Source organism: Oncorhynchus masou, chromosome 13 (genome assembly GCF_036934945.1).
Source record: "Oncorhynchus masou masou isolate Uvic2021 chromosome 13, UVic_Omas_1.1, whole genome shotgun sequence".
Taxonomy (NCBI): domain Eukaryota; kingdom Metazoa; phylum Chordata; class Actinopteri; order Salmoniformes; family Salmonidae; genus Oncorhynchus; species Oncorhynchus masou.
Genome location: NC_088224.1, coordinates 5,924,896 through 5,951,237, shown reverse-complemented (window position 1 = coordinate 5,951,237; position 26,342 = coordinate 5,924,896). Strand labels below are relative to the sequence as shown.

Below are 26,342 nucleotides of genomic sequence, written 5' to 3'. Positions count from 1 at the left end.
ACTGACTGAGGGGGGGTAGAGCCAGTAGATAATGGGCTGACTGAGGGGGTAGAGCCAGTAGATAATGGACTGACTGAGGGGGGGTAGAGCCAGTAGATAATGGGCTGACTGAGGGGGTAGAGCCAGTAGATAATGGGCTGACTGAGGGGGGGTAGAGCCAGTAGATAATGGGCTGACTGAGAGGGGATGGAGGCAGTAGATAATGGACTGACTGAGGGGGGGGTAGAGCCAGTAGATAATGGGCTGACTGAGGGGGGTAGAGCCAGTAGATAATGGACTGACTGAGGGGGGGTAGAGCCAGTAGATAATGGGCTGACTGAGGGGGTAGAGCCAGTAGATAATGGGCTGACTGAGGGGGGGGGTAGAGCCAGTAGATAATGGGCTGACTGAGAGGGGATAGAGCCAGCAGAAATGGGCTGACTGAGAGGGGGTAGAGCCAGTAGATAATGGGCTGACTGAGAGGGGATAGAACCAGTAGATAATGGGCTGACTGAGGGGGGGATAGAGCCAGTAGATAATGGGCTGACTGAGAGGGGATAGAACCAGTAGATAATGGGCTGACTGAGGGGGTAGAGCCAGTAGATAATGGGCTGACTGAAGGGGGTAGAGCCAGTAGATAATGGGCTGACTGAGGGGGTAGAGCCAGTAGATAATGGGCTGACTGAGGGGGGGGGTAGAGCCAGTAGATAATGGGCTGACTGAGGGGGTAGAGCCAGTAGATAATGGGCTGACTGAGAGGGGGTAGAGCCAGTAGATAATGGGCTGACTGAGGGGGTAGAGCCAGTAGATAATGGGCTGACTGAGAAGGGTAGAGCCAGTAGATAATGGGCTGACTGAGGGGGTAGAGCCAGTAGATAATGGGCTGACTGAGGGGGGGTAGAGCCAGTAGATAATGGGCTGACTGAGGGGGTAGAGCCAGTAGATAATGGGCTGACTGAGGGGGTAGAGCCAGTAGATAATGGGCTGACTGAGGGGGTAGAGGCAGTAGATAATGGACTGACTGAGGGGGGTAGAGCCAGTAGATAATGGGCTGACTGAGGGGGTAGAGCCAGTAGATAATGGGCTGACTGAGGGGGGTAGAGCCAGTAGATAATGGACTGACTGAGGGGGTAGAGGCAGTAGATAATGGGCTGACTGAGGGGGGGTAGAGCCAGTAGATAATGGGCTGACTGAGGGGGGGTAGAGCCAGTAGATAATGGGCTGACTGAGAGGGGATAGAGGCAGTAGATAATGGACTGACTGAGGGGGGGTAGAGCCAGTAGATAATGGGCTGACTGAGGGGGGGGTAGAGCCAGTAGATAATGGACTGACTGAGGGGGGGTAGAGCCAGTAGATAATGGGCTGACTGAGGGGGGTAGAGCCAGTAGATAATGGGCTGACTGAGGGGGTAGAGCCAGTAGATAATGGGCTGACTGAGGGGGTAGAGCCAGTAGATAATGGGCTGACTGAGGGGGTAGAGCCAGTAGATAATGGACTGACTGAGGGGGTAGAGTCAGTAGATAATGGGCTGACTGAGGGGGGTAGAGCCAGTAGATAATGGGCTGACTGAGGGGGGGGGGGTAGAGCCAGTAGATAATGGGCTGACTGAGGGGGGGTAGAGCCAGTAGATAATGGGCTGACTGAGAGGGGATAGAGCCAGTAGATAATGGGCTGACTGAGAGGGGGTAGAGCCAGTAGATAATGGGCTGACTGAGAGGGGATAGAGCCAGTAGATAATGGGCTGACTGAGGGGGGGATAGAGCCAGTAGATAATGGGCTGACTGAGAGGGGATAGAGCCAGTAGATAATGGGCTGACTGAGGAGGGTAGAGCCAGTAGATAATGGACTGACTGAGAGGGGATAGAGTCAGTAGATAATGGGCTGACTGAGGAGGGTAGAGCCAGTAGATAATGGGCTGACTGAGGGGGTAGAACCAGTAGATAATGGGCTGACTGAGGGGGGGGGGGGGGGTAGAGCCAGTAGATAATGGGCTGACTGAGAGGGGATAGAGCCAGTAGATAATGGGCTGACTGAGGGGGGGTAGAGCCAGTAGATAATGGGCTGACTGAGAGGGGATAGAGCCAGTAGATAATGGGCTGACTGAGGGGGGATAGAGCCAGTAGATAATGGGCTGACTGAGAGGGGATAGAACCAGTAGATAATGGGCTGACTGAGGGGGTAGAGCCAGTAGATAATGGGCTGACTGAGGGGGTAGAGCCAGTAGATAATGGGCTGACTGAGGGGGGGGGTAGAGCCAGTAGATAATGGGCTGACTGAGAGGGGATAGAGCCAGTAGATAATGGGCTGACTGAGAGGGGATAGAGCCAGTAGATAATGGGCTGACTGAGAGGGGATAGAGAAGCACTAGTTCAGCTGATTCAACTTCATTGTCTTTAGTTCATATAATATGTTATATATATATATGTTGAGTTTATATTGTTGTTCCGTACATAATAAACTCATTACTGATTCACATTCCACAATAGCCTACCAAGTATGATTTTACATTTAAGACATTACATTACATTTACATTTAAGTCATTTAGCAGACGCTCTTATCCAGAGCGACTTACAAATTGGTGAATTAACCTTCTGACATCCAGTGGAACAGCCACTTTACAATAGTGCATCTAAATCATTTAAGGGGGGGGGGGGGGTGAGAAGGACCACTTTATCCTATCCTAGGTATTCCTTGAAGAGGTGGGGTTTTAGGTGTAGAGAAGTTTTAGGTGTAGAGAAGTAGCAGTATCTGCCTGTTTCCCCATGCATGTGTGTTTCTGTCTGTCTGTGAGTCGACACCAGCTGTGTGTGTGTGTTTTGTGTGTTTGTCCGTCAGCAGCTGTTGATCAGATGTACTTGGCCTAGCAGAGCGCTGGCTTTGCTTCCCTATCGACTGAGAGACAGTGGGGGGGTCTTTCACATCACAAGGTTGATAACGATCACATAGATATAGGATGCAGTTTAGGACCACAGACACCACGGCCATATGTCCGGCACAAAACACACACACACACACACACACACACACACACACACACACACACACACACACACACACACACACACACACACACACACACACACACACACACACACACACACACACACACACACACTTGTATTATTTCAACATATGCAAAGCCCTACCCTTGTTTAAATGAAATGCCGCCCATGTCATGGTTAGAATAATGTCTGTGTTATAACGAACTACCTGTTGTCCAATCGGGTCCCGTTAGCCATTTTTAACGGTCTTGGAAACGGAGTCATTGAGAATGATTCTGTCCCTTTAACCGGTAGGCGGAGCCTCCTTACTGTCGTCCGCCTCTTATGTAAATCCCAGCCTCTCCTTCTTCCCGTGATATAGCGCAGCAGTCGGTTTGTATCCATAGCCAACTCTATCCTATCCAAGTCACGGTTTGTGGGAGGTTTAAACCTACTAGTCTACTTTCTAATACCGTTTTGGTGAGCTTTCAATTGGAAGCAACAGCTAATTATAGCGAGAGTAGTTTACTGCAAGAAGCTTCAGTTTCGCGGTGTTGGTCGGGCTACTCATTATAGGAATTAACGAAGAAGACGCAAGACGCTCCTTAGATTTCACCAACGCATAAAGGAGAACATCTTTATTTTTCCTTGCCTGAAGGGATACTTGTATTTGTAGACTAACGCCTACTAATAGAAGACAGCCTCCATCGCAGTGTTTCGGGAAGTTTGGGTTGTAAATACGCCTGTGGGTCATTTATTTCGGCTAAGATTTACCAGTGTGATTGGATTGTATTTCCTCTCTTCCTTTTCAATGCTTTGTGAGAACGGGTGGTCGTCTACCTTAAAAACGGTGAGTGTTGCTCTGAAGACGTTTTCAAACTTTTTTTTATTGCGTTATTTGGGATTTTTCGATTTTGGCCACAATTTTAAAGGGGGGGGGGGCATGTTTTTTTTATGCTAGTAGCCCCCCAAAATAAACCGACTGGATGATTTTTGGAGAGGGTGGATGTATTTCACCGGTATAGTTGGCAACGTTGTATTCGGTAACGCAACTATGTTGGGACACGGAGTTCTTTAGTTCTGTGTTCACTGTTGCGATGCGATGGTGGTAACAATCATTTGCGAGGTTGTTGGAGCCTGTTATTTTTTTCTCCCTTCAGTGTAGTTATTAGAGGGTATTGACGGGGTGATTGGGTTCAATATAATTACTGAATCTAGAACCAAATAGCCATTTCAACACTTTTCAAGGATGCGTAAGTCACTTGTGTTTTTAATGATAAATCGTGATAACCCACATTTCTTTAATTGAGAAGGATCCCCCCCCCCCCCCACACACACACACGCGCACACACACTAGATATTGACAGATGTGAAATGGCCAGAAACACACTAGTTGTATCATAACAGACTAATGTGTTAATCACAAACTCGGCTGACTCCCAGTACTCCCTCCCTCTCTCTCTGTGTGTCCCCAGTAAGGCTATTGATAACGGAGATAAGTGAAGAGTGCGCTCCCACGCCCGCCCTGACCTCGAGATGCCGGGCATAAACTCCACCACCGCCCCTCACTATGAGTCAGGCTGGGAGATGGAGTACGACCACTATCAACATTACTTCTACGACGACCACGATCCGGACGAGGATTTCTTTAAATCCACTGCGCCCAGCGAGGACATATGGAAGAAATTCGAGCTAGTACCGACCCCGCCCATGTCCCCTGTCCGGACTTTAGGTGGGGTAGCCGGGGGCGGGATTGTCTGCCCTTCGTTGGGGGACAAACTCGAGTGGGTGTCCCAGTTTTTGGGTCAAGAGGACGACCAGGATGTGCCGTGTAAATTCAGTTCCGCCGACGAGGCTTTGGGGAACCTGAGCTCCATTATCATCCAGGACTGCATGTGGAGCAGCTTCTCGGCGGGCAAACAGCTGGAGAAAGTTGTCGGGGAGCGACATGCTTCCTGTCCCGGATCGGGCCCGACCAAACCGGCCCTGCAGCAGGTGGGAGCTGGCATCAACACCACCGGGAGGGCGCAGTGTGTGACGACACCCATGGACGCTCCGGTTCTCGGTAGCTTGGCAACGGATTGCGTGGACCCGGGTGCTGTTCTCACATTCCCGCTGACCGGGGCACCGTTCAAGAAACCTGCAGTGTCCTCCGGTTCGGAATCCCCCACAGACTCATCAGGTAAGTTACAAGTTCAACGTTGGTCTGTAAACTGACTATATGAAGGTCCTTTTACTGTCGTGAGTCTGGAAATCTGTATGCTGACAATTTGCTATAGTTAACATACTGGCCAATAAGCAACAACCTGGTCTCAGAGCATTTCATAATATTTCCTACGTAAATCTGCGACACTCCATTTAGTATTATATGTTATGTTTCGTGTGATATGTATTCGTTTGTGAATTTCCATCACCAATTTCATATATGTTATGAATGACAATTCGTATATGTTACAAATTTGCAAAACGTACAATATGTTACAAATTTTATATGAATTCTAGTTAGGTGGCTAAAGTTAGCTAGGCTGTTTTGTTTTTGAGAAAACTCGTATTTTACAATGACAGCCTACAAGGGAACAGTGGGTTAACTGCCTTGTTCAGGGGGCAGAACAATAGTTTTTTACCTTGTCAGCTCGGGGATTTGATCCAGCAACCTTTCGGTTATTAGTCCAACGCTCTAACCACTAGGCTACCTGCCTCTAACCGCTAGGCTACCTGCCTCCAACCGCTAGGCTACCTGCCTCCAACCGCTAGGCTACCTGCCTCCAACCGCTAGGCTACCTGCCTCCAACCGCTCGGCTACCTGCCTCCAACCGCTCGGCTACCTGCCTCCAACCGCTCGGCTACCTGCCTCCAACCGCTCGGCTACCTGCCTCCAACCGCTCGGCTACCTGCCTCCAACCGCTCGGCTACCTGCCTCCAACCGCTCGGCTACCTGCCTCCAACCGCTCGGCTACCTGCCTCCAACCGCTCGGCTACCTGCCTCCAACCGCTCGGCTACCTGCCTCCAACCGCTCGGCTACCTGCCTCCAACCGCTAGGCTACCCGCCTCCACCTGTTGCTATGCGTGACTATGTTTCATAAATATGCATGATATGCTAATTTCTTTATTTTCCTTTAAAGCTGCAACTTGTAACTTTTTAGAACCAAATTCACATAAATGTGTTATAGATCTGTTATTCTCATTGTAAAGAAGTTTAAGAAGCAGGTAGATCTGTTCTATGTGCTATTTCTATGCATTCCAAGTGTAGTTTCTTTAACGTTTGGTTTTGTACACCGGCTTCAAAACAGCTGAAAATACAATATCTTTGGTTGTGGAAAATATATTTTCACAGCGGTTTAGATGGTATAATGATTCTCTACACTATACTTCCTTGTTTTTTGTTTCCTATCCCCTATATAGTGCACTACTTTAGACCTGAGCCCTATGGAACCCTATTCCCTATATAGTGCACTACTTTAGACCGGAGCCCTATGGAACCCTATTCCCTAAAGTAGTGCACTATATAGGGACTAGGGTTCCATTTGGGAAACAACCCAGAGAGCATTAGTACTACTCCCGTTGGCTCCCTGGAGTCTGGTCAGTGAGTTGGAGCCGAAATGAGATGTATATGATGTTAAATGAAGGCCCAGTGTTAAACATCCGCATTTTGACACAAGGCTATGATATATTTCTACATACTGGAATAGCTGAAGTTGTTACAGCCAAACAACATCTCAAAGATTATTCTTTGTATAGTGAATGGCCGTAGTGAACTGGTTACACGACGTGGCTTCAATGCTCGGCCTTGTTGCAAATTGAATGATTGTGGGGGGGGGAGAAACTCTGATAAAACCAGTGATTTTGCTCGGAGACTGAGGTCCCTTGTTATTACTCAGAATGTGAGAACACACATATCATTCTGTCTCCCCCCCTTCCTCCTCCTCCCACCACGTGACTGAAATGAATAACCTGAGAGAGGGACTTTCCACTGGGCGTGAGGTAGGCACCGATCGTGTGCCATACCCTTTTCAGGTCATAGGATGTCATACTAATTTGGGCTTTTCATCTCGTAGATTTGAGGAAGAGACACAGGACCCACTTGTGTTTGACAGCAGCTGATAATCAGATATGGCGACGCCTTGTACCAAAATAAACTAATGGCGGGAATCGACTCAATTGTGCATTAGATGACGCCTTATCATGAATGAGCCGAGTATGTATCCCTAGTATGGGGTGGAGTAGATTTTACTGACAACAGTATATTCAAAATAGTACCCAGTATGTAATATTAGTAGTACCCAGTATTAGTAGTACGAGTAGTACCCAGTATTAGTAGTATTAGTAGTACCCAGTATGTAGTACCCAGTATGTAGTATTAGTAGTACCCAGTATTAGTAGTGCCCAGTATGTAGTACCCAGTATTAGTAGTACCCAGTATGTAGTACCCAGTATGTAGTATTAGTAGTACCCAGTATTAGTAGTACCCAGTATTAGTAGTACCCAGTATGTAGTATTAGTAGTACCCAGTATTAGTAGTACCCAGTATGTAGTACCCAGTATGTAGTATTAGTAGTACCCAGTATTAGTAGTACCCAGTATTAGTAGTGCCCAGTATTAGTAGTACCCAGTATGTAGTATTAGTAGTACCCAGTATTAGTAGTACCCAGTATTAGTAGTGCCCAGTATGTAGTACCCAGTATTAGTAGTACCCAGTATGTAGTTTTAGTGGTAGGCTCCCATACGGACTCGAGAGGCGTGCGTCCTCCGAAACCCTGCGTGTCAAGAAGTGGGCTTCTTGACATGATGCCCGCTTATTAACCCAGAAGCCAGCCGCACCAAAGTGTTGGAGGAAACACCTTACACCTGGTGTCTGAGTGCACGGCCTGCACCACAGGAGTCACTAGTACGCGATGGGACAAGGACATCCCTGCCGGCAAAACCCTCCCCTAACCCAGACACCACTGGGACAATTGTGCGCCGCTCATGGCTGCGACAGAGCCTGGACTCGAACCCAGAATCTCTAGTGGCACACTGCCACTCGGGAGGCCATCAGCAAGCTTACCGGTACACACTTTCCCTGAAATAAAGTACACAAGGGACTTGATTCATAATAAGGAGAACATCAGACCTCTCTGAAATGAAAATGGATTACCCTCCCTTCAGCCAAATTAATAATTCACCTAACCCCTCCCTGAACGCTAAAAAAAAAGTGACTCTCCCTACACCCACTTTGTTTTAATTATTATTTTGGATAGCAGAACAACATGTCTACCATTTTTCCCCCTCACTTCTAGGACAGACCAGAGCCTTAGATAGGCAGTTTTACAAAGTTGTTCTTCGTCCTGTAACTATGACATGGCAACCCAGGAGTTTTGATGGAGCACAGGGCTAAGGGGCAGAAAGTTGTGGAGCCACCGTGAACGAGAGTAGGGGGTGAAAGAATCTTTACAGGAAAAGCATTGCATGAAAACGTTTATCGTAATTTGCAGGTCTGAGGGAATTTTTTGTCTTTTCATAAACATTTTACATCATTTTACATGTCAGCTGAATCTTTTTAAATTTAATACCACACAAATAACCAAAATTCCAGGCTAAGAATGGACAGGGAGATGTGCCCGTCAGATCCTGTTTGCACGTAACTACATCTGAGAAGTCATTAGGAATCCCAGCATGGTACTTTAGGCTTAGTAGTGGTTAGAGCGTTGGACTAGTAACCGCAAGGTTGCTGGATCAAACCCCCGAGCTGACAAGGTAAAAATCTGTCGTTCTACCCCTGAGCAAGGCAGTTAACACACTGTTCCTAGACCAGTTGACCCACTGTTCCTAGACCTGTTGACCCACTGTTCCTAGACCTGTTGACCCACTGTTCCTAGACCTGTTGACCCACTGTTCCTAGACCTGTTGACCCACTGTTCCTAGACCTGTTGACCCACTGTTCCTAGACCTGTTGACCCCACTGTTCCTAGATCCAGTTGACCCCACTGTTCCTAGACCAGTTAACACCACTGTTCCTAGACCAGTTAGACCCACTGTTCCTAGACCAGTTAGACCCACTGTTCCTAGACCAGTTAGACCCACTGTTCCTAGACCAGTTAGACCCACTGTTCCTAGATCCAGTTAGACCCACTGTTCCTAGACCAGTTCCTAGACCAGTTAGACCCACTGTTCCTAGACCAGTTAGACCCACTGTTCCTAGATCCAGTTAGACCCACTGTTCCTAGATCCAGTTGACCCACTGTTCCTAGATCCAGTTGACCCACTGTTCCTAGATCCAGTTGACCCACTGTTCCTAGATCCAGTTGACCCACTGTTCCTAGATCCAGTTGACCCCACTGTTCCTAGATCCAGTTGACCCCACTGTTCCTAGATCCAGTTGACCCCACTGTTCCTAGATCCAGTTGACCCCACAGTTCCTAGATCCAGTTGACCCCACTGTTCCTAGATCCAGTTGACCCCACTGTTCCTAGACCAGTTAACACCACTGTTCCTAGATCCAGTTGACCCCACTGTTCCTAGACCAGTTAACACCACTGTTCCTAGACCAGTTAGACCCACTGTTCCTAGACCAGTTAGACCCACTGTTCCTAGACCAGTTAGACCCACTGTTCCTAGACCAGTTAGACCCACTGTTCCTAGACCAGTTAGACCCACTGTTCCTAGACCAGTTAGACCCACTGTTCCTAGACCAGTTAGACCCACTGTTCCTAGATCCAGTTAGACCCACTGTTCCTAGATCCAGTTGAACCCACTGTTCCTAGATCCAGTTGACCCCACTGTTCCTAGATCAGTTAGACCCACTGTTCCTAGACCAGTTAGACCCACTGTTCCTAGACCAGTTAACACCACTGTTCCTAGACCAGTTAGACCCACTGTTCCTAGACCAGTTAGACCCACTGTTCCTAGATCCAGTTGAACCCACTGTTCCTAGATCCAGTTGACCCCACTGTTCCTAGATCCAGTTGACCCACTGTTCCTAGATCCAGTTGACCCCACTGTTCCTAGATCAGTTAGACCCACTGTTCCTAGACCAGTTAGACCCACTGTTCCTAGACCAGTTAGACCCACTGTTCCTAGACCAGTTAACACCACTGTTCCTAGACCAGTTAGACCCACTGTTCCTAGACCAGTTAGACCCACTGTTCCTAGATCCAGTTGAACCCACTGTTCCTAGATCCAGTTGACCCCACTGTTCCTAGATCCAGTTGAACCCACTGTTCCTAGATCCAGTTGAACCCACTGTTCCTAGATCCAGTTGAACCCACTGTTCCTAGATCCAGTTGACCCCACTGTTCCTAGATCCAGTTGAACCCACTGTTCCTAGATCCAGTTGAACCCACTGTTCCCCTGAACAAGGCAGTTAACCCACTGTTCCTAGACCAGTTAACACCACTGTTCCTAGACCCAGTTGAACCCACTGTTCCTAGACCCAGTTGAACCCACTGTTCCTAGACCCAGTTGAACCCACTGTTCCTAGACCCAGTTGAACCCACTGTTCCTAGATCCAGTTGAACCCACTGTTCCCCTGAACAAGGCAGTTAACCCACTGTTCCTAGACCAGTTAACACCACTGTTCCTAGACCCAGTTGAACCCACTGTTCCCCTGAACAAGGCAGTTAACCCACTGTTCCTAGACCAGTTAACCCACTGTTCCTAGACCAGTTAACCCCACTGTTCCTAGACCAGTTAACACCACTGTTCCTAGATCCAGTTGAACCCACTGTTCCTAGACCAGTTAACCCACTGTTCCTAGACCAGTTAACACCACTGTTCCTAGACCAGTTAACACCACTGTTCCTAGATCCAGTTGAACCCACTGTTCCTAGATCCAGTTGAACCCACTGTTCCTAGATCCAGTTGACCCCACTGTTCCTAGATCCAGTTGAACCCACTGTTCCTAGATCCAGTTGAACCCACTGTTCCTAGATCCAGTTGAACCCACTGTTCCTAGACCAGTTAGACCCACTGTTCCTAGACCAGTTAGACCCACTGTTCCTAGATCCAGTTGACCCCACTGTTCCTAGATCCAGTTGACCCACTGTTCCCCTGAACAAGGCAGTTAACCCACTGTTCCTAGACCAGTTAACCCACTGTTCCCCGGGCGTGGATGTCTGATTCAGTTTTAAGTCAGCCCCGCCCCCTTTGATTCAGAGGGGTTGGGGGTTAAATGTGGAAGACTCATTTCAGTTGAAGGCATTCAGTTGACATCTGACAAGGTATCCCTTTACAGTATATAATCGGATCCCTTCATAATCTATAGGCTATGGGTCATTTGATTAAGACTAAAGAGCCAATACTTTATTGTACACCCTGCAGAGAATCAGAGATGCATTAGGCATACATCTGCATACATACATACATACATACATACATACATACATACATGCATACTACCTTTCAAAAGTTTGGGGTCACTTTGAAATGTCCTTGTTTTCCATGAAAACATACATTAAATGAGTTGCAAAATGAATAGGAAATATTGTCAAGACGTTGACAAGTTTATAAATAATGCTTTTTCATTTAAATAATAATTGTCCTCTCAACTTTCCTTTGTCAAAGAATCCTCCATTTACAGCAATTCCAGCCTTGCAGACCTTTGGCATTCTACTTGTCAATTTGTTGAGGTAATCTGAAGAGATTTCACCCCATGCTTCCTGAAGCACCTCCCACAAGTTGGATTGGCTTGATGGGCACTTCCTACGTACCATACGGTCAAGCTGCTCCCACAACAGCTCAATAGCGTTGAGATCCGGTGACAGTGCTGGCCACTCCATTATAGACAGAATACCAGCTGACTGCTTCTTCCCTAAATAGTTCTTGCATAGTTTAGAGCTGGGCTTTGGGTCGTTGTCTTGTTGTAGGAGGAAATTGGCTCCAATTTAAGCGGCGTCCACCACGTATGGCACGGCGTTACAAAATGGAGTGATAGTCTACCTTCATCAAGATCCCTTTTACCCTGTACTAATCTCCCACTTTACCACCACCAAAGCACCCCCGGACCATCACATTGCCTCCACCATGCTTGACAGACGGTGTCAAGCACTCCTCCAGCATCTTTTCATTTTTTCTGTCTCACAAATGTTCTTCTTTGTGATCCGCATACCACAAACTTAGATTTGTCTGTTCATAACACTTTTCCCCAATTTCCCTCTTTCCAGTGTCTGTGTTCTTTTGTCCTTGCCCATCTTAATCATTTATTTTTCTTGGCCAGTCTGAGATATGGCTTTTTTTTTGTAACTCTGCCGAGAAGGCCAGCATCCCGGAGTCGCCCCTTCGCTGTTGACGTTGAGACTGGTGTTTTGTGGGTACTATTTAATGAAGCTGCCAGTTGAGGACTTATGAAGCATCTGTTTCTCAGACTAAACACTCTAATGTACTTGTCCTCTTGCTCAGTTGTGCACCGGGGCCTCCCACTCCTCTTTCTATTCTGGTTAGAGCCAGTTTGCTCTGTTCTGTAAAGGAAGTAGTACACAGCGTTGTCCGAGATCTTCAGTTTCTTGGCAATTTCTTGTATGGAATAGTCTTCATTTCTCAGAACAAGAATAGACTGACGAGTTTCAGGAGAAAGGTCTTTGTTTCTGGCCATTTTGAGCCTGTAATCGAACCCACAAATGCTGATGCTCCAGATATTCAACTAGTCTAAAGAAGGCCAGTTGTATTGCTTCCTTAATTAGAACAACAGTTTTCAGCTGTGCTAACATAATTGCAAAAGTGTTTTCTAATGATCAATCAGCCTTTTAAATGATACACTTGGATTAGCTAACACAACGTGCCATTGGAACACAGGAGTGATGGTTGCTGATAATGAGCCTCTGTATGCCTATGTAGATATTCCATAAAAAATCTGCCGTTTTCCAGCTACAATAGTCATTTACAACATTATCAATGTCTACACTGTATTTCTGATCAATTGCATGTTATTTTAATGGACCAAAAAATGTTGCTTCTCTTTCAAAAACCAGGACATTTCTAAGTGACCCCCGACCTTTTGAACGGTTAGTGTGTGTATATAGCCTAATAAGAAACTCATAACATAAGGGTAAATAAAGTGATTTTATAAATGATCACGTGAATAAACGTCATGCGCATAGTAGTTGATTATCTTTCGATTCAGAAGTTTATCTTTGATTTGTATGTTTTTTTGCTCTGGTCACTAAATTTCTCCTATTGCTTCTCCAGATGATGAATCTAGTGATGATGAGGACGAAGAGGAGATCGATGTGGTGACTGTGGAACACAAGCAGTACAAGCCTCGGCGGCTGGCCAACGGCGGGCTAAACGGGCGGACGCCGGTGACCATCACGGTCGGAGCGGACCCTGTGGGCCCGTGTATGAAACATTTCCACATTTCCATCCACCAACAGCAGCATAACTACGCAGCTCCTTCCCCCGACACACACAAACATCCCGAGCCCCCCAGGAAGAGAGTCCGACACGAGCCCCTAAACTCTTCTCCTCACTTCTCAAACTCATCTCACCCCCAGCCACACCCAGGCCCCGCCTCAACCAATCAGAACCCTGAGAGCAAACCACCTCACGTCGCAGTGGCAACGGCCGGTTCGGAGTCGCCTGACGCCAACACACTCATCCTTGCCTCCTCCCCCTCGAACTCTCCCCCATCCTCCTCCCACCACCACCTCTCCTCCTTGAAGTCCTACTGCTCCCACCCCTGCAGCCCCCAGTCCTCCGACTGTGAGGACACGGACAAACGCAAGACTCACAACTTCCTGGAACGTAAACGACGCAATGACCTGCGCTCTCGTTTCCTGGCGCTGCGGGACGAGGTCCCCGGCTTGGCAGAGTGCCCCAAGACGCCCAAGGTGGCCATCCTGACACGCGCCACTGAGTACCTGGCGCAGCTGCATTCTAGCGAGCGCCAGCGGGCGCAGGAGAAACGTCAGCTGAAGGCCAGGCAACAGCAGCTACTCCGCAGGTTGGCACAGCTCAAACAATGCCCCTGAAGTCACTGACTGACTGACTGGCAGGCTGGCAAAGCTCGAACAACATCCCTGAACTGACTCGCTGACTGGCAGGCTGGCAAAGCTCAAACAACATCCCTGAACTGACTGACTGGCTGACTGGCAGGCTGGCAAAGCTCGAACAACATCTCTGAACTGACTGGCAGCGACCTCTAGTCGACAGAAACCAGGACTGAATGAAAACCAACTCTCATTAACTGGCAGGCTGGCAGGGAGAGAAGCCCAAGTAGTATGCTTTGCCGAACCCTATATTATAAACCAGGACTGAGTCAAAACCAGGAACGGATCTCAAGCCTATATTATTAAACCAGGACTGAGTCAAAACCAGGAATGGATCTCAAGCCTATATTATAAACCAGGACTGAGTCAAAACCAGGGACGGATCTCAAGCCTATATTATTAAACCAGGACTGAGTCAAAACCAGGAACGGATCTCAAGCCTATACTATTAAACCAGGACTGAGTCAAAACCAGCCTATATTATTAAACCAGGACTGAGTCAAAACCAGCCTATATTATTAAACCAGGACTGAGTCAAAACCAGGGACGGATTTGAGAGGATTTTCTTGCTCTCGTTGGTCCAATCCCAAATGGATCCCTTTGCCCCTATTCGTAGGAAAGTGGTTGAAGATCTGCAAGGACACCAACGATCAAGGGAAAAGACATAGTGGGTTTAGTGTTGGGATGGGGTTGTGAACTCCCAGACACACACACACACACACACACACAGGCTGAGATTAAGGAGCAAAGACACGAACGGTCACTTTGTCGGGTGAGGAAGTGGGTTATAATGTGGTGTTACGGTTCTGTTGTTTGCACATTTGCTTCAGAGTGATTGACAGAGCAATCGTCTCGTCAGGAAGGACAGTAACCTGATATCACGTGATCATAATTTAGTTATTTTTGGGGGGGGGGGGGGGGGGGCTGGCATTTTATCTCTCTGTTATATCTACCAAATGAATAAAGTATGTAAATATTGAATGTTAAGTGATGTTTCCCGATTGGAAGGTTATTTGTTAATGAGAAGTTGTCGTGCCACGTAGGCGGTGTGAGATTTGATTGTATGCATGTGCAAAGAAGATTATGCCTCGCGACAACGGCTCAGTTGGAGTTGATGTTGACATGAGAACGTCTTGAAGAATAGTCCTAAACTAAATACATTTTTTGATCAACTCTGAAACTCAACAATATCTTTTATACTTTCAGTGCCATTTTGAAACCAGTCGGTGACGAATGGATTTTTTTCTTAATGGTCAAAATGTTAGCCATGGCAAACAATGGCAGTTCATTTGAAACGGACAGGAAATGGAACATCTGCTTGTCCATATTAACGTTGCTCCTATAATATTTGCCAACCTTATTTCCTGTTATTGTCTAAGACTGTATGAGTGGATCCATCGATTGTGCATTATGTTCAGATCAGCCTGTGTTTTGTGTGTGTGTGTGTGTGTGTGTGTGTGTGTGTGTGTGTGTGTGTGTTTGCATGTCTCCTTCTATGTGTTACATACAAGTATCCTTCTGTAGAGTCCCTAATGAACCAAAACCAGAGCTTTCAGATTTCATTCTATTTTCTTTCCTGTTTCCTGTTACTGGCTTAACTCAAATTTCAAAATGCTTATTTTTTTTTTTGTTAGTAAAAAGGTGCAGTAAATAAACATTCAAATAATAACACTATTGAAACGTTACTTTGATCACATTGCCACTTTGACGCTGTTCTCTGCCTGTTTTTCTCTACAGTACTAATTTCAGTTTTTCGTTGATTTGTACAAAAGGCCAGAGTTTTGTACTACATTTTCCTACAGAGTGTTTTTTGTTGTTGTTGTGAGCTGACATGGTTGGTATGGCTGTTATGCGCTGCCCCCCCCCCCCCCGGTCTCTCTCACCCTTCCTGCTCAAACTAATCACTATCTAGCCAGCACTTTCTAAAATCCCCCCCCCCCCCTCCCTCACCCCCAGGGAACCTACTGTCTCAGCCCCTCCCCTCCCCCACCCCCAGGGAACCCACTGTGTCAGCCCCTCCCCTCCCCCCAGGGAACCTACTGTCTCAGCCCCTCCCTCCCTCACCCCCAGTGAACCCACTGTCTCAGCCCTATCCTCCCTACCTCACCCCCAGTGAACCCACTGTGTCAGCCCCTCCCCTCCCCCCAGGGAACCCACTGTCTCAGCCCCTCCCTCCCTCACCCCCAGTGAACCCACTGTCTCAGCCCTATCCTCCCTACCTCACCCCCAGTGAACCCACTGTGTCAGCCCCTCCCCTCACCCCCAGTGAACCCACTGTCTCAGCCCTATCCTCCCTCCCCTCACCCCAGTGAACCCACTGTCTCAGCCCTATCCTCCCTACCTCACCCCCAGTGAACCCACTGTCTCAGCCCCTCCCACCAGCTGTATCACAGCACGTTAGTTAACTCTAGGGGTGATTAGTTGAAGCCATAGCAACAGAAGCTCTGAAACTACAGTTGCGTGCCAAATGGTTCCCTATATAGTAATCCACTACTGACTAGAACCCTATGGGCCCTAATCCATTTATAGTGCCCCCCCCCCACCAAGAACTCTATGGGCTCTGGTACAAAAAAAAAATTGTACAATGTAGGGAATAGGGTACCATAGGAGATGAGCACTCATCCTGTAGTGTAACAGACTTGATGATGTATTTTTAATATAACCTACTCAGTGGCCTGTCATCATCCTAGAGAGAGAGAGAGAGAGAGAGAGAGAGAGAGAGATCTCAGGATTACCTCGGTAGGAGCGCTGATCTAGGATCAGTTTTGGCATATAGATAAAACAATAATAAGATTAGAAATGGACAGATCCTAGATCAGCACTCCTACTCTCAGATGTGTTGTGGATATGGGCCCAGGGAGCGAGAGGATTAGATTGGGTGGCAACTATTCTTTTTAAATTTTGTTTTGGGCAGCCTGGTTTCAGAAGGTGAGCTGCTACTAATGTTAAACCTGAAAGCTTGGATTACTCCCTCTGCCTCCCACAGAGTAGCGAGGGAGAGCGTAGAGCGGAACGATGGAGAGGGTGAGCTAGTAGGGGAAAGGGCAGTTGGAAGAGAGAGAGAGAGAGGGTGAGAGAGAGAGAAGGAAGGGAGAGCAAAACTAGAGTATCTCTTCACTTTCACCTCTTTCTTCATCTGTTCTTTCAGCACATACCACCAGTAGCCTGTATTTATCTCTTGTAACGCAAGGTCTATTAGCGCCGCCTCAGGATTGGCTGTAGCCCATTGTAGATTTGATTTGTCACTGGTCTCTGTGTGTTAGACACAGTCATTTTGGCAGTGGGCCATACTACGCTTCACTCTGGGAATTCTAATATGGTGGCAGGCAGCCTTGTCTCAAGCACTTTGTTTTCAGTACCTCAAGCCTATATGTACAGGGAGAATCAGACCAATGTAATAAATTCAAAACATTACCTCAGTCTCTTCTCTTTTTGTCTAGCCTGTTTTCTTGTCCATATATGCTGACAATGACAATATCACAGGAATGTTCTGGAATCATTCACACCACAGGAAGTTGGTGGCATCTTAATTGGGGAGCACAAGCTCAGACTTGTGGGAAGACCTATTTTTCTTGCTCGTGTTTTCCTGAAGTAAGCTTGACTGTTAGTAGGGCACTGGGCTGACTGCTTCACTTTGCAGGGTTGAGGGGAAAACAAGCTATTTTCAGAGGAGAGGTGTGTCCTTGGACTTTAAAATCAACACCTGTGCAAGTAAGCAGTGAAAACTACTCCCACTCTTCAATGGCCTTCTCCATGGAAACATCTCGGCCTCATTGCCATAGCAACACGTATCTAAAGTTACTATGGCTCTACTCCCCCCAGTTTCTATAGTAACCCTTACAAGATCGATTTGCTGGGAGAAGCCCTCCCCTTCAGTAAAGTAAATCAAGAACAGAAAATACAGCCTATTATTATTGGTATATAAACGACACTACAATTATACAAATGTAGTGTTGTCTTTGTCCACATAACAGCCTAATATGTCTTTTGGGTGCAGGCTATTATAAACGGTGAGATACATATTTAGGTTACTGTACTCTTTTTCTATAGTCTTGTGGACCAAAATACCTTCCGTCTTCACTCGACTTTTTTTTATTTTATCAAAGCCAGTGCCATGGGAACCTCTTGTCGTTGCCTAGTTACAGAGACCGCCTCATATCCGGTGTCAGTTCTAAGGCGCGTGTCTGATCAGCTGGGAACGACGGTAAAAGCAACATGGCGGCGCCCGTGCGAGGCTTGCAGTGTGCTCTGAAAAAGAGTATTGTACCACCGTTAGTCGTGATTTTAGGAGCAACCGGTACTGGGAAGTCTAAACTGGCGATTGAAATTGGTAAACGACGTCAGGGAGAGATAATCAGTGCCGATTCCATGCAGGTAAGAGGACAAAAGCGCCGTGGATGTGACATACTGTGTGGTAGGATTCACATATAGGGCATTTGGAGAGAACGAGGTTTATGCTAGTGAACTACTTTTATCAGATTTCAGGCGTATTTCGTAACTGACTTACCTTAAAAATGCTGCCAATTCGCTGTCCAAACGTGTTCTTAGTTTGCGTGTTTTTGAAGTTAACGTTAGTTAGCAACCTTCAAAGTTCAGTACCCGCCCTGCTGTGGGTATTTTGCCTGAAATCACTTGGGTGTCTATATAGCTAGGTACTGTATCTGAGTGAGAATTGGAAGGATATCACGCCTCAGTCACACCGATCGTATATTTGTAATTTGGTACACCAGAAGTAGGTTCATTTCCAACGGAACGCGGCGTTTGCCTTGCAGCGTTGCGAAGCAGAGGCAGTGTGGTGAATACGTTGGATTTATTGAACAGAAGGTGGAAGTTGAACACGTATCCAATCGATACTGCGTATTATTTTGTGAAATTTCGTTTTCGGTGTGATCGTTTGGTTGCTGTTGCAGGGACGCATGCCAACCTCGCCCCACCTCCAATTTTCCCCCTCCATTTGCCAGCAGATTCCAAGTACCAGTACCACTGTACGAGTCACAATACCTATAAACCTAGAGGTCAAACGGGTAATAACTCAATAAATGAAATGCTAATATGGCTATTAGAAAGAACTAGAAATGCCATGATGATCTGGCCGTGACTGGCAAATCTGGATTTGAAAATAAGAGAGCTGTCGGAGCTCAGATGAAAAAAATGGGAAATTCTGTGAACTGGCTTGGGCGAGTTTTAACTCGACACAACTGTTAGGTATTTTTATACATGTTTATTACACCTTTATTTAACCAGGTATTTATATATATAACCCTAACCCTTTATTTAACCAGGTATTTATATATATATATAACCCTAACCCTTTATTTAACCAGGTATTTATATATATATATAACCCTAACCCTTTATTTAACCAGGTATTTATATATATATAACCCTAACCCTTTATTTAACCAGGTATTTATATATATAACCCTTTATTTAACCAGGTATTTATATATATATATAACCCTAACCCTTTATTTAACCAGCTATTTATATATATATATATAACCCTAACCCTTTATTTAACCAGGTATTTATATATATAACCAGGTATTTATATTTAACCAGGTATTTATATATATTTAACCAGGTATTTATATATATATAACCAGGTAGGCCAGTTGAGAACCAGTTCTCATTTACACCTGCGACCTGGCCAAGATAAAGCAAAGCACTATGACAAAAACAACAGAGTTACACATGGGATTAACTAACGTGCAGTCAATAATACAATAGGAAAGTCTAAATACAGTGTGTTCAAATGGAGTGAGGAGGTAAGGCAATAAATAGGCCATTGTAGCAAAGTAATTACAATATAGCAGATTAACACTGGAGTGATAGATGTGCAAGTAGAAATACTGGTGTGCAAAAAAGTAAATTAAAAACAATATGGGGATGAGGTAGGCAGATTGGATGGGCTATTTACAGGTGGGCTGTGTACAGCTGCAGCGATCGGTAAGATGCTCAGATAGCTGATGCTTAAAGTTAGAGATATGTCTCCAATTTAAGCAATTTTTATTTGTATTTATTTTTATGTCAAAACCATATATTTTTTACAATTCGATCCAGTCATTGGCAGCAGAGAACTGGATTTGGGTGAAGTAGAAGCTGGCGAAGCTTGGGCGAGTAGCTGTGGGAGGAGCGAAGCTGTTGGCCGGGGTTGGGGTAGCCAGGAGTAAGCATGGCCAGCTGTAGAGGGATGCTTGTTGAAATTCTCGATTATCGTGGATTTATCGGTGGTGACAATGTTTCCTAGTCTCAGTGCAGTGGGCAGCTGGGAGGAGGTGCTCTTGTTCACCATGGACTTTACAGTGTCCCAGAACTTTTTGGAGTTAGAGCTACAGGATGTACATTTCTGCTTGAAAAAGCTAGCCTTTGCTTTCCTAACTGACTGCGTGTATTGGTTCCTGACTTCCCTGAACAGTTGCATATTGCGGGGACTATTCGATGCTATTGCAGTCCGCCACAGGATGTTTTTGTGCTGGTTTAGGGCAGTCAAGTCTGGAGTGCACCAAGGGCTATATCTATTCCTAGTTCTAAAGTTTTTGAAAGGGGCTTATCTAAGATGGTAAGGAAATTACTTTAAAAGAACGACCAGGCATCCTCTACTGATGGGATGAGGTCAATGTCCTTCCAGGATACCCAGACCAGGTCGATTAGAAAGGCCTGCTCGCAGAAGTGTTTTAGGTAGCGCTTGACAGTGATGAGGGGTGGTCAAATGGCCCCATTACGGATGCAGGCAAGGAGGCAGTGATCACTGAGATCCTGATTGAAAACAGCCGAGGTGTATTTGGAGGTCAAGTTGGTCAGGAAAATATCTGAGGGTGCACATGTTTACAGATTTAGGGTTGTACCTGGTGGGTTCCTTGATAATTTGTGTGAGATTGAGGGCCTCAAGTTTAGATTGTAGGACTGCTGTGGTGTTAAGCATATCCCAGTTTAGGTCGCCTAAAAGAATGAACTCTGAAGATGAATTGGGGGCAATCAATTCACAATTGGTATCCAATCAGCTGAGAGCTGAGGGGGGTCTGTAACAGTGAGAGACTTATTTCTGGAGAGATTAATTTGTAAAATTAGAAGCTTGAACTGTTTGGGCGAAGACCTGGAAAGTATGACAGAACTCTGCAAGCTATCTCTGTGGTAGATTGCAACTCCTCCCCCTTTGGCAGTTCTATCTTGATGGAAAATGTTGTAGTTGGGATGGAAATCTCTGAATTTTTGGTGGCCTTCCTAAACCAGGATTCAGACACGGCAAGGACAGCGGAGTGTCCTAAAGGAGTGAGTAAAATAAACGTAGGGAGGAGACTTCTGATGTTAACATGCATGAACCCAAGGTTTTTACAGTTACAGAAGTCAACAAATGGGAGCGCCTGGGTTAACCTCCACATCCCCAGAGGAACAAATGAGGAGGAGGTGTAGGATGCGGGTACGGCTAAAGGCTATCAAAACTGTTTGTCTAGTGCATTGGAGACAGAGAATAAAAGGAGCAGATTTCTGGGCATGGTAGGATAGATTCAGGGCATAATGTTCAGACGAGTAGGGTGCGGGTACAGTGGAGGTAAATCTAGGAATTAGGTGACGATAAGAGAGGTTGCATCTCTTGAAGCACTAGTTATGCTGGGTGAGATTACTGCATGTGTGGGAGGTGGGACAAAATAGGTGTCATGACGTTGCCCTCTTTGGGTACAGCAAGCCCCATCCCCCTCTCCCTGCCTCCTTCAACTCGGCTGCTGTGGTCAGCGAGAGGTTGTAAATTCCTGAGGAGAAGACCCTGCCTCATGGCCACACAGTATAAGAGGCAGAGTGAATTTTCATAGAGAACAAAGGAATTCCTTCCACCTTACAGAACTTGAGGTCCGAACAACATTTATGTTCCGGAGAAGGTATAAAAGATCGGAGAAGAATCCAGCTACGAACTGGTCCATTTGTTACAACTTGGTTATACTCATGGGAGATGGTGCAGCCACATTACCATAACGCTGTTTATATAATAGCCTCAGATATGAGGTTTACAATTTATAAAACCCAACTTTGAGAAATTATCACCCTTTGTCCCCTCCATTACGAGGGGACAAAGGATTTAGACCATTGCTAAATCTTTTAAAACAGAAACCATACCACGTGGTTAAACTCTTAGACTATCGATACCGACAGAATAAGAACAAGTCTTTGATATTGATTACTAGTCTGAAGCTAGGAATTCGGTATCATTGAACGCGAAGAACGAACCCGCCGAAACATCCATTCTATAACCAATGAATGTCACTCTGAACAATCCATTCTAACCACGACAGAGAGGGAGACACAATTCTACAAAAGAAACAAACTTTTCACCAGCGATCAAGACGACACACTGAGCGTAAATATATATATTGATTGCAATTGTTCCCGAATGAGTGAGCGTTCATGTGCAAAGTATTAGCATTTCAATTGTTATAATTATCAACTGTGTGTTGTCTTATCTCAGTCAACCCCCACTTCCCTTTTGAACAACAAGCCGCCATACCGGTTTAGCCCACTAGGGAAACTCCGTTATCATTTCCTTGTAACTATCAACTGTTTGTTTATGCATTTCTGCATTACTTAGTTAGTAAATAAATGATTTAAGACAATTGATGTATGGATGACTCATAATGAAGACTGGGTTCGTGCAGAAAACCAACAATTTACGATGTTTGGAATGAGACTAACGTGAGGTAAAGTAAATAATTCATTAAGTAGAAGAATATGGATCAGATATGAAAATATCTGAAGGGTTATATTGGGAAATTATAACTTTGTAATCTAAATAATTTCCTTGGTGCCCCGACGTCCTAGTTAATTACGGTTACATGATTAACCTCTAGCGTCGAGCAATCCCGTATCCGGAGCGTAATCATAGCCTCAAGCTCATTAGCATAACGCAACATTTCCTATTCATGAAAATCGCAAATGAAATGAAATAAATATATTGGCTCACAAGCTTAGCCTTTTGTTAACAACACTGTCATCTCAGATTTTCAAAATATGCTTTTCAACCATAGCTACACAAGCATTTGTGTAAGAGTATTGATAGCCTAGCATAGCATTAAGCCTAGCATTCAGCAGGCAACATTTTCACAAAAACAAGAAAAGCATTCAAATAAAATCCTTTACCTTTTGAATAACTTCAGATGTTTTCAATGACGAGACTCTCAGTTAAATGGAAAATGTAAATTTTTTTCCCAAAAGATTATTTGTGTAGGAGAAATCGCTCCGTTTTGTTCATCACGTTTGGCTAAGAAAAAAATAAACAAATGCAGTCACTAAAACGCCAAACCTTTTTGCAAATTAGCTCCATAATATCGACAGAAACATGGCAAACGTTATTTAGAATCAATCCCCAAGGTGTTTTTCACAATTCTATTCGATGAAAAATCATTCCTGGCAGTCGGTTTGTCATCAGAGGCAAACGGAAAAATACTGCAGCTGGAGATAACGCATTAATTGCGACGGAGGACACCAAGCGACCACCTGGTAGATGTAGTCTCTTATGGTCAATCTTCCAATGATATGCCTACAAATACGTCACAATGCTGCAGACACCTTGGGGAAACGACAGAAAGTGTAGGCTCACTCCTGGCGCATTCACAACGTGGAAAAGGTAAACTGACTCCTAGCTCCTCCACAGCCATATAAGGAGTCATTGCCATGAGGCGGTTTCAAAATATGCGGCACTTCCTGATTGTATTTTTATCTTGTTTTTTTTCTGTAACATCAGTTCTGTGGCACTCACAGACAATATCTTTGCAGTTTTGGAAACGTCAGTGTTTTCTTTCCAAAGCTGTCAATTATATGCATAGTCGCATCTTTTCGTGACAAAATATCTTGTTTAAAACGGGAACGTTTTTCATTCAAAAATTAAAATAGCGCCCCCTATATCCAAGAAGTGAATCAGTTTATCGCGTAATACTAATTACAGAGAATCTTTGATAAAAACAAAGTCTTCAATTTAATGAAAAGTAAAGACACGACATAGGTATCTGAGGTACGTTGAGTGGGACTCGGGGCTCCGCAGTGAACTAAAACAATGATAACTAACCTAAACAACAGTACACAAGGCATGTTGACATTTGAGAGAGACATAAAGCGAGACATAAAGCAATCACAGGTGTTGAACAGGTAAGACAACAACAATAATTATTATTAAGTATAAAGAAGGGTTCCTGCAGCTGCAGTAATGCCCCGAATCGCGGGCCACAATTGCACCCTTCTCGCAGATTCCAACCCTACATTCCATAACGTCTGCAGAGGCTACTGTTAGCTAGAGCGAAAAAGGGCAATTTTTCTGAAAAACAAAAAACATTTCAACGTTCTCATTGTATCAGTTCTGGATCAAGGTCAGATTTGGAGTACTTTATCGATCCCATATCTCACGCCGGCTCCACAGTGTCGTAATGTAACCATGATTACGTTCCGTCCCCAGTACAGATTAGAGGTAACACGCGTTACAGTGGGGTCAGAATCTTCTGGCTATCCTCTTGAAGCACCGCTACCCTCTCTCTCTCTCCTTCTGGGTGCACTCTCCCTGTGATTGAGATGTAGCGTTGTGGCCCCCCCCCCCCCTCCCCATGTCCGTGTGTGACCCAGACTCTCACCAGCCACCTTCTGTGTGACCCCCGGTTACCACAGCAACAGACTGAGAACTCTAGGTGGGCGGGTTCGGGGGCGGTGTGTATGTGAAAGCGGTGCAGGGTGTGTGGGAGTTTTGTTGTCATGTTGTCACACAGTGTCTCTCTCTCTCTCTCACACACACACACAACGGTTTGTGTTTTGTATGGGGTTTTGTGCTGTCATATACACAGATGTGGATTCCCTGGCAGTTTCTCATTTTGATTCTGATCAATCTCTGTCATCTCAACTCTCTCCCCCCTACACACACACACACACACACACACACACACACACACACACACACACACACACACACACACACACACACACACACACACACACACACACACACACACACACACACACACACTCTCTCTCGCTCTCTCTCCGCCACACACACACACTCTCTCCCTTTCACTCACACACACACACACACATGCACTCTCTCCCTTTCACTCACACACACACACTCTCGCTCTCTCTCTCTCCGCCACACACACACACGCACTCTCTCCCCTTCACACACACACACACACACACACACACACACACACACACACACACACACACACACACACACACACGCTCCTTGTGTCCTTGAGAATGTGTTGGTCCGAAGGGAGTTGGCAGTGTTCCAGCAGCTGAGGTCACCTGGTACAGCTAACTGGGTTACTGTAATAACTGGGTTACTGTAATAACTGGGTTACTGTAATAACTGGGTTACTGTAATCAACCGGGCTACTATCACACCCGGGCTACTATCACACCCGGGCTACTATCACACCCGACAGGAAACGGGCTGCAGCTGGCCCAGCTTCTGGCCCTCTCTGTGTGTGTGGTAGAGAGAATAGACTACCTCGTACAGCAGAAACACACTGACCTAGTTGCGGTCATGTGAGAGACAGTCTGTCTGTGAAAGAGAGAGAAAAAGAGAGACAGTCTAAGTAGAGAAGCCTGGATCTGTCCTCTATCTAGGCCTAGCTGCCGGTGGGTGAATGGTTGTGTGTGTGTGTGTGTGTGTGTGAATGGTTGTGTGTGTGTGTGTGTGTGAATGACAGTCTGTGTGTGAATGGTTGTGTGTGTGTGTGTGTGTGAATGCCTGTGATGTGTGTGTGTGTGAATGGCCTGTGTGTGGTGGAATGGTGAATGGTTGTGTGTGTGTGTGTGACTAGATGTTTCTATTGTGAATGGTGTGTGTGTGTGAATGGGGGAGGGGTCTCTCTCCCACGGGACCCAGTCTCTCTCCCAGCCTAGATACGGGGATGGGAGTTTCTCCCATTGGGACCCAGTTCTCCCAAGGGCCCAGTCTCTTCCCCGGGGCCCAGTCTCTCTCCCACGGGGCCCAGTCTGGCACTCCAGTTCTCTCCCACGGGGCCCAGTCTCTCTCCCACGGGGCCCAGTCTCTCTCCCACGGGGCCCAGTCTCTCTCCCACGGGGCCCAGTCTCTCTCCCACGGGGCCCAGTCTCTCTCCCACGGGACCCAGTCTCTCTCCCTCCCACGGGACCCAGTCTCTCTCCCTGGGACCCAGTCTCTCTCCCACAGTCTCTCTCCCACGGGACCCAGTCTCTCTCCCACGGGGCCCAGTCTCTCTCCCACGGGCTCTCCCACGGGACCCAGTCTCTCTCTGGGACCCTCTCCTCCCACGGGACCCAGTCTCTCTCCCACGGGACCCAGTCTCTCCCACTGGCTCTTCCCACGGGGGGGCCCAGTCTCTCTCCCACGGGCCCAGTCTCTCTCCCACGGGGCCCAGTCTCTCTCCCCGGGACCCTCTCTCCCACGGGGCCCAGTCTCTCTC

General features: G+C 46.3%; 2 protein-coding genes across 2 annotated transcripts in view; both read left to right on the top strand.

Annotated features, from left to right (window-relative positions):
* Positions 1 to 3,358: 3,358 nt before the first annotated feature.
* myclb (MYCL proto-oncogene, bHLH transcription factor b) lies at positions 3,359 to 14,834 on the top strand. The gene is made up of 3 exons (XM_064982854.1): positions 3,359 to 3,811; positions 4,437 to 5,143; positions 13,121 to 14,834. The coding sequence occupies exons 2-3, from the start codon at positions 4,498 to 4,500 to the stop codon at positions 13,900 to 13,902; spliced, it is 1,428 nt and encodes a 475-aa protein (XP_064838926.1). The 5' UTR covers positions 3,359 to 3,811; positions 4,437 to 4,497; the 3' UTR covers positions 13,903 to 14,834.
* A 3,262-nt stretch (positions 14,835 to 18,096) lies between these two features.
* Positions 18,097 to 26,342, top strand: part of trit1 (tRNA isopentenyltransferase 1) — a 161,554-nt gene continuing 153,308 nt past the window's right edge. The window contains exon 1 of the mRNA XM_064982813.1: positions 18,097 to 18,294. Coding sequence (XP_064838885.1) covers positions 18,136 to 18,294 — 159 coding nt within the window. The 5' untranslated portion in view covers positions 18,097 to 18,135. The remainder of the gene's footprint in view (positions 18,295 to 26,342) is intronic.